The sequence below is a fragment of the Micromys minutus genome (assembly GCF_963924665.1).
Source record: "Micromys minutus genome assembly, chromosome: 1".
Taxonomy (NCBI): Eukaryota; Metazoa; Chordata; class Mammalia; order Rodentia; family Muridae; genus Micromys; species Micromys minutus.
Window position 1 is genome coordinate 151,097,393 of NC_137969.1, and position 12,897 is coordinate 151,110,289.

At 44.8% G+C, this 12,897-nt stretch overlaps 1 protein-coding gene across 4 annotated transcripts in view; it reads left to right on the plus strand.

Moving 5' to 3' along the window:
* Positions 1-11,014, plus strand: part of TTC27 (tetratricopeptide repeat domain 27) — a 129,353-nt gene extending 118,339 nt beyond the window's left edge. For 2 of the 4 annotated variants that reach the window (XM_080909710.1, XM_080909713.1), the window contains 4 exons: positions 4,252-4,449; positions 5,818-5,929; positions 9,047-9,147; positions 10,777-11,014. In XM_080909710.1, the coding sequence (XP_080765836.1) occupies positions 4,252-4,449; positions 5,818-5,929; positions 9,047-9,147; positions 10,777-10,899 (534 nt within the window). In that variant the 3' untranslated portion in view covers positions 10,900-11,014. Of the gene's footprint in view, positions 1-4,251; positions 4,450-5,817; positions 5,930-9,046; positions 9,148-10,776 lie in introns of those variants that run through there. The other 2 variants (XM_080909711.1, XM_080909712.1) reach the window with 2 other exon arrangements.
* The last annotated feature ends 1,883 nt before the right edge of the window (positions 11,015-12,897 follow it).

Genomic DNA, 12,897 nt, shown 5'->3' on the forward strand with positions numbered 1-12,897 from the left:
GGAATGAAGGGAAAGAGAAATGGAATTCACAAACAGATTTGAGTAAGCATTAGAATTTAGTACCCAAGGATGATACATTTCAGAGCTGTGGGATAAGAATAGAACATTCAATATGTACAAAGTAGTTGGCCAAACATTAAGCCCAAAAACTTTAGTTCTGCATCAATCCATAAACCAGGATCAGTTCGGATGGACAAGATGTTTAAATTGGAATTCTGAGCAGAATGATATGTAGGTGAGTGTGGACCTAGGAGTTAGGCAGCCTGAGTGTGACTCCCACCTGTCTGTAAGTCACTGGCTGCGTGGCCCTGGGCAGGTTTAATTAATCGCTTCATGCCTCAGTTTCCTAAGATAGGAATGACAAAGCATCTTCCTGTTATGAGGATCAAATGAGGTAATACATTACAATGGATATGGCCTGGTGCATGCAGGTGCATTTAAGAGTAGTTTTTATTGTCAATGTCATCTGTTGTCATGGTCATCTCCATCATCGCCATCATCATCATCAGAGAGGTAAATCTTTAAAAGCACTACAGGAAATGTGATAGATACTTTTATGAGCTTGGGGGTAGAGGAAATACACATACTCATGAAATCATGAAAGATCAACAGATTTGCTATTTACAACCTCACATGGGGAAGTACTTCTGAACAGTGAGTGAAGTAAGGGGTCACCAGCCATAGGAAGGACAGTTGGGGAGGGTGACATTGTTTTCTCGCTTCTTGCACTAAGGCCTGGCGGCCTTATTTGTTATTTGAACATTTCCCTCAGTTGTGGTTCTCTCTAGGGCTGCAGTGTGAACTACTGGGCTGCGTAACAAGATTCCACACACTTGGTGTCTTATGTAGAAATTCACTCTCTTCATTCAGCTCTAGAGTCCAGAAATCCAAAATCAAGGTGTTAATTTGCATTCCTAAAGATTCTGGGAGGAGGCTTTCTAGTGTATAGTGGTCCTGGACCTGTCTCCCCCTGTGATATCGAGTTCTAAACTCAGTCCTGCCTATCAGTGGACTGACCTCCAGTCCTAGCCACTGAACTTAGGGACCTCCTTGGTCCAGTGTGACCTCATGTTAAGTAGATTATATCTACAAAGACCTTCCCCAAGAGCAGTCATATTCTGAGCCCAGGGTGGACATAACTTGGGGAAGCCATCTGTTTACCACAAGTTTATACTTCCTTTCATGGAGAAAACCCTGAGGCCTGGCTGTGAGAGGTATGTAACCAGGAACTCTCAAGAACGGATCCAAGTCCTTACTGGGAGCTAGTGCAAGTGAATGCACATGAACAGGTACCATAAGGGAAGCCAGGGAACCCTCCACTGGTCGTACCCAGGGCTTTCCTTGAGTTGACACTGTCCGAGGTTTGGTGCCCAGAGACAACAGAGATTTAAGTCTAGGAGGAGTGTATTGGTCAGCAGAGACTGTGCTTACAGTTCATGTGAGGCCCTGAGTGCAGTCCCCAGCACTGGGGGAATTGGAGTTGATAGAAAGATAACAAATGTTTTTAAAGGGAGACAGGTGGGGCCAGCAAGATGGCTCAATGGGTAGAGGCGCCTGCCAGCAAGGCTGACAACCTGAGTTTATTCCCTCAAACCCACGGCACAGACACACATGCATGTTACCCAGAGCACACATGTACACCTATTTTAAAATAAAGTAAGAGGCATGCATTTAGTCATATGTTATATTGGTAGACAGTAGTCAAATGCCAGGCCATGAAGAACAAATTGGAATTTCTAAAGAAGATCTGCTGTTAGGAGATTATAAAATTATCTGCTTTAGGAGATTATAAAATTAAATATAAATTAAATATTTAAGGGTGAAGGTTTAGACTCACATTAGTCCAGACCCGTGAAGAGTGTTCAGATTGAAGAACTCTTAGTTTCAGAGAAAAAAACAAGTAGGCCTCTCTCTGTAATCTCAAGGGATTCCTTACTCCTTTAATGTCTCATGGTACAAATAGAAAAGCATCACTGGGTACATTTACCTCTTGTCCTAGGATTTGAAAGTTAGCTATGTTTTGCCAAAGAAATAAAACAAACCCTTTACTTCCTCTCTTTTGCCAGCCCTTCCCTGCCCCTTATGGCCACTTCCTTCCTGGTAAGAGTCCTTCTGAGGCCTTGGTAACTCTGCTCTCCCCAGAAGGGCAGCGGACTGGGTGTGTGAGCAGGTCTGCAAATGCCTGGCTTCAGGAGTGCTGCTGGTTCCTCTTGGATGCTGTCCTCCCCTGGTTTGGGATGTCTGCCTTTTCCCTCACTGGCTGCTCTCTAGCCTCTCTTTCTGAGCCCCTCCCTTTGCTTTTCTATGAGAGTACACCAAGCTTTTCCTCTAACCACTCTTCCTCAGAGTGAGGCTCTCCAGGGGAAGAGCCTGGCCCTTTAACTCTCTTCCTCACAGGATCAGTTTGTCTCATGTGCATGCTCTTTTCAGGAGCCCTGTTAGCTCAGACTACCCCCAAAGTATTGGCAGTTTGACAAGTACGCTTGTATTTGGGCCAAGGACAAATGGGGATTTTGTTTCTTTTTTTATTTTATATCAGCCCTAATGTCTTAGAAATTTTAATTGAAACAACTTAGGAAACAAAAATTTGTCTCTTTGGTTGATACAGATTATCAAAGAACAGAGAAATGAAAAGGTTTCTAGCTTATATATTTCATAAAAGTGAAAGACGGGTAACAGTAGAGAGCTCGGCTTCGTTAATCTGGAGAATACTTGAGAAGATTCAGGGCTTGGATTGTGAGCTCAGATTCACAGATCTCTTCGTATGCGTGACCTTGGAGAGGTTCTAGTTTCTTAATTAGCAAAGTGCACAGAACAGCAGACGTCGCTGTCTGGGATGAATGTACACCTAGAGCTGGGCACTTAGGAGGCGTTCTACCCACTGTGTTGTGAGCATCTCATCGTCTTCACCAAAGCTCAGCCCCAGACGGGAGATGGCTTAGGTAAAGGGCTTGCTGGGCAAGCATGAGGTCCTGAGTTCTGTTCCCAGAAACCATCTAAAAAGTAGGCACGCAGGCATATATCTGTAGTGGGCAGATCCCAAGAGTTGGCCATCTGTGCGGTCTAACTGAAATAGCAGTGAGACCTTAAAAAGGAAAAGCCAGGTGTGCTGCATGCCAGAGTTCTCTACCAGACTCTCACATGAACATGGAGGATGACCGCTTCTGCTGCTCTAGATCCAGTTGCTCTTGATTGGTGCTGGAAAATTGTGCCTTACTATTCAAAGTATAGTCTGCAGGCCCTTAATATCACCCACCACCTGAGAGCTTGCTAAGAACGTAAACTCCCATTTCCCCGAAGATGGGCAAGCACTTGCATATAGGATTCTGTATTTCCAACAAATTTCCAGTGCTGGAAGCTCGTTCTAGAGTCTCCTCAAGGTGGTTCTTTAGATGGTTTTGTTTGCCCCCATTCAAGGAGTAGAGGATTAGGATGCTTTTTATGTTTCCAGGGACCCTGCGTTAAGAGACACAGCCTAATGTAAATATGGCAGACGTTTCTTGTTATGATGTAACATGTTATAATCTGTTTAACCCACCAACCAGTGTTCCAAACTCTGGGGTACAATTTGAGAACATGGTATTCCAGAGAGTTGCTGAGTGGACCTAGAGTAGGGGAAGGATGGTGTTTGGTGACAGCACATTAGCAGCTTATCATTGGGTGTCAAGCAGTGATAGAATGATGTCACCACAGTGTAGAGGATGGTTTATGAGTGTTAAACTGAGATAGTGGAGTCTGGATGTAGAGTTCACAGGGACATGGAATCAAATCTGCCACACTTGGCAGAAGACTGAGAGGGAGAGAAGTAGGCTGATGCTCACATTATTGACTGCACACGAGGGTCACATTGAGACGGCAGGAAAAGAAGGGCTGTGGGACCTGCCTCCCTCTTAAAGATAGGTGTGAGATGGTGGTGGAACTGCCCACCACGTATTTAGGCAATATCCTGGGTTCCAGAGAGAATCCCAGCTGAACCTGGTGAAGCTTGTGTTTGAAGCTGAGTATGGGTCATCTTTTCAGAGAGGGTCCTTCCTCCAAGTGAGAAGAGACTAGCTACAGACTCAAGGCCATGACCAAAGAGCCCTCCGAGGGGCCTGGTAGAGAAGATTCTAGAGTGTCAAGGGTGGCTTGACTTTTATTTCACTCTTTATATGTAATAATGATATCCAAATAAGGCAAAGTGGAGCCCTGGATTTCTTGTTACTGTGTGGTGGCTGCTAGCTCACTGTTTTCTTCTGTGCATTTTTAAAGGTCCTTAAGATTCTGGTCAGGGCAGTGGTTAATGGTATGACCGACCGAAGTGGAGATGTTGCTTCCAGCCTCAAAGGCAAGCTGCAGGAGTTGTTGGGCAGAGTCACGTCAAGGGTGACCAATGACGGAGAAGTCTGGAGACTGTATGCCCAAGTGTATGGGAATGGGCGGAGTGAGAAGCCTGATGAGAACGACAAGGTCAGTGCTGGGTCTGTCTGTCTTTGCTACCACAGGTAAAGTAGGCCTGCTTTTTTTGAGTGAAGGGTAAGATCAATAATCTGAAACATAAAACTGTGTGTGTGTGTGTATACACATGTACCCACATGTGTGAGAGCAGCCTCCTGTGGTGTTTCTCAGGCACCATCCACCTTCTTTGGGTACTGGTTTGGAATTTATCAAGAGAGCCCAGGGGACCCCAAGGATTCCTTCATCCCTTCCTCCCCTGTACTGGAATCATAAACACATACTATATCAGTTTTGGGTTTTTTTTTTTTTTTTTTTTGGTTTAATTTGGTTTTTTGGTTCTAGGGATTGAACTCAGGTCCTTGTGCTAACAAGGGGATCACTTTATTGACTGAGCCATCTCCCAGCCTTCAGATTCAGTATTCAGTGGTTTGAGTTATGACCATGCTAAGGCTTAGAGCACTCACCATTTTACATCCCATGAGTTTTCTGCTGCAGTCATCTTGTTTCCTGCAGGAAGGTCTCTGTCCTGCTGCCTTAACAGAAGGGGTCTGTGGTGGTGCACTCTGAAATGAGGCTACAAAAGGGAAAACTTAACTAAGAGGACAGGAGCAGGAAACACTTTGCAGAGACACCGCCCTTCCTGCAAGGTGCACTCCACGTGTGCCGTTAGCCTCTCGTCTTCAAGCTCAAAGTAGCTCAGAATAACCAAAGTTGGGATCATCGTTTTGTGTTCCTTTTCAAAATACCCACAACAAATCAAATGCACTTGTGTGGGTTTGGACTTATGCACATTACAGCTCATCTGTGGGATTCTTAGTTGTTCTCCTGTCCCGGCTGCACAGCTGGCTCTGCCGTGGCCTGGTCAGCCCTCAGAACACAAATGTCAAGCATACACGCATGCGCACACTCCTCCTTTCTGTCCGCTGCTGCTTCCTGATTTTGTGCTCTTCTGCAAATTTTCTTCTTTACTTTTCCCATGAGTCCTCCATCAAGACTTTTTAAGATAAAGCAAAAGAGCCTTTTAAATGTCTGAAATTGTCTACCAGTGAGTCCACACTGTTTCCCAAGCTCATTCCTCATTCTTCACTGCATCTCAGCTTCACAGCTGAGGAAATCTTCACCCTTCCTACAGGTTTTCAAGCCTGGCCTTCATATGTTCCTGGTTCTGAGAAAGGTGGTCCAGATACATCCTTCGCTTCCTGAGGTCATTTGTTGCTCTTGGACATGCATCCCAGCCCTTCTTTGATGATTGCAGAGATTCTGCCTCACAATGCAGATGCTGGTGTTTCAGTTTGGAATTAGTTCCATATGACTTCCAGGAAACAGTTTGAAATGTGAATGCTGCTTGTTGTTTTGATGTTGTTCTTTCTCATCTCTTAGGCATTCCAGTATCTCTCGAAGGCATACAAGTGTGACACACAGTCCAGTTGTTGGGAGAAAGATGCTCCAGCATTTAAGGAGATGGTTCAAAGAGCCATAGGACTCGCACATGGTATTTGATATCCATATGTGTTTCAGTGCATTGATCACTGATATAATAGTGTTAGTCAGAAATCAACTTTCGTTGCAGGTACTTCCTGATGACTTAAGTATATTGATGTTGTTGTATTTCAGCCAGACACAGAGGCTTGCATGAGTGACAGACTGAATAGAGCCTTAGATTGACAAGTGTTTTTCTACCAAATACCAACTCATTAACATTTCCTTAACTGACAGTCTTAATTTATATGTAGAAGTGCAAAAAAGAATCATCAAAACATATAGAACTCTGGATATTTAGCATTATATGAAAAGCTATGAAATATACAAAAATACAAAATATAATTCCTTTCTTTGGGTACTTTAGAGTCTATAATTTGAACCTTACCTTATAATAAAATCTTACCTCTAATAAAATTGTTTGCTTGTTAGATATAGTGCAGGCTTAGACTATTCTTGCATTATCAAAGAACACTAAATTCAGTACATTGTTATATTGATATTTGAATGTGGGTGTGTTACGCCGTGGGAATATAATCCCAGTGAATTAATAAAGTCCTGGCTTTAGGAATGGAGTCACAAAAACTGTAAGCCTCCTGGTTCTCGGCCTAACTTTTTACTGCCCCGATAGTGGTGGCAAATAGGAGCCAGCAAGGGGCAGTGAGCAGGGCAGAGCGTTAGAACCAGGGACTCTGACGCTCCAGGACCACCTTTCCCACGTGCTTGCTGGGTGGTGCTGGGTCAGTGATTTAACGTCTCTAAGCCTTCGTTTGGGTGTAGGTAAAATGAGACATACCTACCTATGCTGTTAGGAAGAATCCACAGGAGTGTTTCACTAGTAACACTATTTTACATGTCCCTTAAATGTAAATTTCTCCCACCCCCACCCGATTTCTTTTGAAGTAGAGGATCTGGTCCATATGATAAGGAATTCAAAGAGAGATCCGAGAGGGATAGGGATAAAGTTTAACTGCCTGTAAAGAGGCCATTGAACATTCAGATTGTTTAGAATGGGCTTAGAAGTTAATAATTCTTTCGTGGCCTTTCAGGTCTTTGACTGGGAGAATGTAAGTGTCCATTTTCCTGGACCACCAGGATTGGCAGATAAGGTGGAAGGCTGAACTCAGGGGCTGGAAGGTAGAAGGTCTGAGATGGTTACAGAAGTCTGTTTTGGGGGTGCTGCAGTTCTGTGGCCTGTACTAGCCAAAAGAGGGGGTTGAGTCCTTTGGCAGTTTTGGGTGTGGTATTATGTGTATGGGACCCACACATTCATTCTCTGAAGAATGTCTTATCTACTTAAGTTTGCCCTCTGCAAACATCTCTGAACCCAGCTCTCTGATGGTCAGACATACCCAGATAGTTTCTGTCATTACCGAGTTCTAGCTTTAAACTGGTCTGCCATACTTCAGGCTGGAGAAATACCCCAGAAAACCACCTTCTGGCACTTGGCACAGGTTTTCTGTCAACTCCCTTCCTCTTTTTAGTCTTTCCCCCAACACTGTCTCTTCATCGTACCCTTTGGAAAGGAAATATGGTGCTTTAGAAATCTTGGTGCCAGTCGGATTGCCAAGGGTGAGCGTTGCCAGGGTCTGCGGCATGGTTGAGAACAGGGCAGTGCGCTGCACTTCGGAGCCCCTCTGAGGTGCTACCACCTTTGTGATACTTGCAGAATCAGGAGAGCGGTCCTTTCTGGTCCTTTCTGGTCCTTTCTGGTCTCTGTAGGTCTCACCTCCCTCTCCTGCCCCAACCACTGTCTCTGATGTACTTTGGGAGTGAGATTGGAATGGGAGCTGATAGAATGTGTGTCCTTTTTGCTTGCTTGTTTGTTTGTTTTTGAGACACAGTCTTTCCCTGTAGTCTTGTCTGACCTGGAACTCAGTCACTATGTTCTGCCTCTGCCTCCCCAGTGCTAGGATTAAAGACCACCACACCTGGCTTTAAAAATGGATGATTAAAAAAAAAAAAAACCTAGAAGAACTATAGGTGTTTGTAGAAACATCAAGCCCAGTTCTTGCTGGCCACAGGTATTATTAATTAGGATCAAGTTATTTTGCCAGGCCACAGGTTGTTTCTTCTGATTGCTTAGAGTTCGAAGCTGTGGTCTATAATGCTGTGGTTTAAAAATAGGATCTACAGTTTAGTGGACATAATTTTTAAAAAATCTATTGTTTTATGTGTATGAGTGTTTCTCCTGTGTGTATGTCATGCACACGTGTGTGCAGTGCCTGCAGAGTCTAGAAGAGGCACCAGATCCCTGGGCCTGGGTTCTAGACAGTTGTAAACTGGGTACTGACAGCTGAACTCAGGTCCTCTGGAACAGCATTAGATGCTCTTAACCCCTGAGCCATCTCTCCAGCTCATGAACATAATCTAAGAAACTAAAGATCTAAAACAATGGAAAGACCCCATGCCCCTGTCTATGCAGAGGGCTACAGTTGTGTGTTACAAGGCGTCAACAGCCAGCCCTCCAGAGTTTCTAGGGAAGAGAGATTTCCCTCAGTGCTGGTGTTGGAGGTGGCTCAGGAGCCGTGTGCCTGACCATGGCTACCCTCCCTAGATGAAGACGTGCAGATTGTTGGTGCCTGTTCTCCTAGAATGCCATACATTTGGGTATTAAGAATGCCGCAAGCTTGTGAGCTTGGCACATGTGGTGTGTCACTTTACTGAGCCAGTCAGATCAGCAACACGTCCTCCTTAGTGGCTCTGGACATGGACAGTCCACTGAGATGTCTGTTTTGGTCCTCTGTATGCCTTGCTTTCAGCGAGGCTTTGTTTATTCGCTTGCCTAATTTACTGGTATGTGTGCATGTATATGCATGGGGATGTGTATGTGTATGTGTGCGTGGGATCCCTGCCTAATGTACCCGCTTTTTCAGAATTCTCCTTAGCAGTGCTCTCCTATATAGGATGAAGGATGAAGGGGCGGAGTGTAACTCAGTGCTAGATGATGCTTGCCCAGCATGCACAGGCCTGGGGTGATTTCCCAGAACCCCCAAGGAGAAAAAGTAAAGAGGGAGGAGTTAGGGAAGTACAGACTTCTAAAGTTGATTATTGTAAATTCTTAGTAAACGGCTGCTTTTTGATCCTGTAGATGATCAGTTCAAATGCTTTCCCTGCGTTTACCTTGCAGTGGCTATAAAATGCAGTGAGAGCAAGTCCAGTCCCCAGGAAGCTGTACAAGCACTTTCTTCAGTTCGGCTCAATTTACGTGGCTTGTTATCCAAAGCAAAGGTAAGAATGTCCTGTGAGTTCATTAGAATTGTGGGGTGAAAGGTCATGCACCTCAGGTCACTGCTGCTAAAGAAGATAAATAATAAAGGCAAACTTAATTGCACTTTACAGAGAGAGTTAAAGCCGGGACAGGCTTGGTCATTGTGGGTCTGCCTAGAGCTGTTGTCCTCACCTCCCATTGCCCAGTTAAACAAACAACTGCCAATTCAAACACATGCACAGACACTATACATCTGTAGGAAATTCAGGCCAGGCCCCCTCAGGACAGAGCATCCTCGGCACCTCACATTTGTACAGGTCACAGCCAAGAACGTCAGGAAGGCTACAGGCAGGACTAATTGATGCCCAGCAGAACCCTCCTCTGAGGCTCCCTGCTTCACTCCTCAGTGCTGTGCTCACTGGTTCAGAAACCTGCTGTGTGTGCAGGGTCTTTGCCTACAAGATGTTTTTTTTGTTCAGCTCACTGCAGCAGCGTTTCTGTCAGTCTGCTAGGATGTCACTGAACAATAGAAATTTGTTCAGTTTGTATGAAAAAGATGTACAGCAAGCCAAATAAATGATATGTCTACTATATGCACGTGTGCAAACCTACCTCTCCTCCCTGCCCGTATATGCTCATAAAAATCTTGATTTTTCTGACGCACCAGACAAGCACAGTAAATAGAATTTTGTTTGGATGAATGTACATCATTCATTCAAACACTATTGTATAACATTGACAAAAGCAGTCAACATTTAAGAACAGAGTAGAGATTTGAATCCAAGGTCTAGGGCCCTCTGGGCAAGTGCTCTCCCAGTGAACTGTAGTTGGAGAGCTCTTGAATCTGTAAGTTGGGGCACACAATTTGGCTTTGTACCGTCTGGGGTCTGAGCAGGTGCTGCAGTGCACTACAGTGTGCAGTACAGTACAGTGTACAGTTATAGTACAGTGTACAGTTATAGTACAGTACAGTGTGTGCAGTGCATTACATTTACAGTACAGTGCGCGGTACAGTTACACTACACTGCAGTACAGTGTGCAGCGCAGTGTGCAGTGCAGTACACTGCAGTACAGTACAGTGTGTAGCAGTGTGCAGTACAGTACAGTGCACAGTAGTTACAGTACAGCACAGTACAGTGTGCAGTGCAGTACAGCGTGCAGTAGTTAAACTACAGCTACACGACACTGCAGTGCAGTGTGCAGTACAGTGCACAGTGCAGTGTACAGTGCAGTACAGTGTGCAATGCAGTACACTTACAGTACAGTGTTCAGCACAGTGCAGTGTGCACTTACAGTACAGTGTGCAGTACAGTTACACTACACTGCAGTACAGTGCGCAGTGCAGTACAGTGTACAGTGCAGTGTGCAGTACAGTGCAGTGTGTAGTACAGAACAGTGTAGTACAGTTACAGTACAGTACAGAGTGCAGTACAGTGCATAGTACAGTTACAGTACAGTTACACTACGCTGCAGTACAGTGTGCAGTGCAGTGTGCAGTACAGTGCAGTGCAGTACACTTACAGTATAATACGGTACAGAGGCATGCAGAGAGACTGGGACTCTAAACTGCTGCCCTCACTCAGCATTGTGTCTGTATGACTTGGAAGAAATTCTCACCTTTTGATGGCTGTATTGTTTTTACATTACAGCAGAATTTTACAGATGTGGTAAGTGGAGAAGTCTCTGGAGAGCTAGCTAGTGAAATGGCGGCCGTGAGTGCTCTGGAGGCAGAGCTGCAAGACCTCAGCAACCAGCTTCGAAACCGGTACTGACTGAGAAGCAGCTTGTGGCAGTCCCTTTTACCTTCTCGGATTCCTCCAGTGCCTGTCTATCTGAAATATGAGATACCAACTTTTAAATAAATTTGCTTGCCAGCAAACATACTTATTTTGTGGCGTTCTCAGATGTTTGCAGTTGTGAAGTTCATTAAACAGAACTTTGTACCTTTGTCTGGTTATTGGTAAGTTCAGGATTTGCACTCTTGAAGGATTCTGGCCCAAGGAGGCTAGTACAGGGTTCACCCTTGCTCTGCCTCACACAAGGGCATTATTCTTTGGAAAAAACTAGTATAAATGGGGGAGGGGTGCCCAGATACCACAGGCCTGTGGAATTGTTAGCTTGGCTCCATTACTGCCAGAAATGGTAAAATGTGGATTTGGTGCCGGAAACATCAACACTGTTGGGACCTTGTGTTTATGTCACAGACAGACTTAACTACACTGGAAGTGTGTGTGTGGCTTAATTTCCAAATCAAGAAGGGATACACCCACATCACAGCTCTACCAATAACCACTGGAAACAGGCTGTTGGCTCTTCGTGGTATAACTGTCAGGCCCAAAGGCGTTGTTTAATAAGCTTATTGTGGGCAAAGACAGCTAGAAATGGTGCCATATATCAGCCTGACTGAGACGCTTGCTCAGTAATGTCGGTGGAAAGGCACCGAAGGCCGCGGCTGAGCTTAAACATCTCGCTACAAATGTCGAAGAGAATTGTTAGGTTTCTGGCCTGTGTTGCTCAGTTTTGGGTCCCATGCATCATAAATCACTTGTCCCTTGTATTTTTCCATGTTCTTATTTATAATTGGGATAATTTCTACTCCTAGTTTCTGGTTTACCTGTCTTTGGAATTTAACATTTCAATCCATCAACATAAAGTAGTCTTAACACTTAGAGGGTCTTTAAAAAGTTCATAAATGAATTTTGCTCGTGAATGCTCACCAAAGACTCTAGTCCCTTAGCTACCTGCTTCTCCTCTCCATTGTCACACTAGCTTTCAAGGGGAAAATGTCCCAAAGTTTCTGCCACTGAACAGATGGTGACAGGAATGACTTTGTGTCTGAGTCTTGGCTTAGGGAAGCCATTGCGGGGTGGGTGGGTGGATGAATAGTGGGTGGGCTGCACTAAAAGAGAAAAGGGAAGAAAAGAAATGTTCTAAAGAGCCAAGTTTCTGAAATCAAGTGAACAAATGAATCAATTTATTCTCCTTTTAGGTCAAGGTCGGATGGCCACTGTGGTTGTGTCGGTCACAGGCCACACTGCAAAGCAGTCACCTCCATTCTGTTGGCTTCTCCACACCTAAGCTGGGTCACAGGCTCTCTTGTCATGGGCTGTTTGCTCAAAAGAGAGCTACTAATGTCTTCCTTTAGAGGGCCAGACTAAAAAGAAAAAAGGGAGTGATGTAGCATGGTGGGTGTGGCATCATGGATGTAGTATGGTGGGTGTGACATGGTGGGTGTGGCGTGGATGTAGTATGGTGGGTGTGGTATCATGGATGAGGCATCATGGATGTAGTATCGTGGGTGTGACATGGTGGGTGTGGCATGGATATAGTACGGTGGGTGTGGCATCATGGATGTAGTATGGTGGGTGTGGCATCATGGATGTAGTACGGTGGGTGTGGCATCATGGATGTAGTATGGTGGGTGTGGCATGGATGTAGTATGGTGGGTGTGGCATCATGGATGTAGTATGGTGGGTGTGTGGTGGGTGTGGAATCGTGGATGTGGCATGGTGTCTTCTTTTACGGTGAGGACCAGTCATAGGTATCATCGTTGTAGAGTCTCAGGGCAGTGTGCACATCTATTCTGGCTAAATTCTGTATTTCCACCTGTCCTAATTTTTGTAGTTTCAGCTTTGGTTTTCTAGTATTGATGCCTTTTTTCAGAATTATTCTTTTGCTTTGTCACCTACATAGAAAGATGTGATTCCAAAGTATGGCTAGCAGCAGTCAGTTGCTGAATCTGTGTGACTGGCCAGCTATCTTGCCTCATT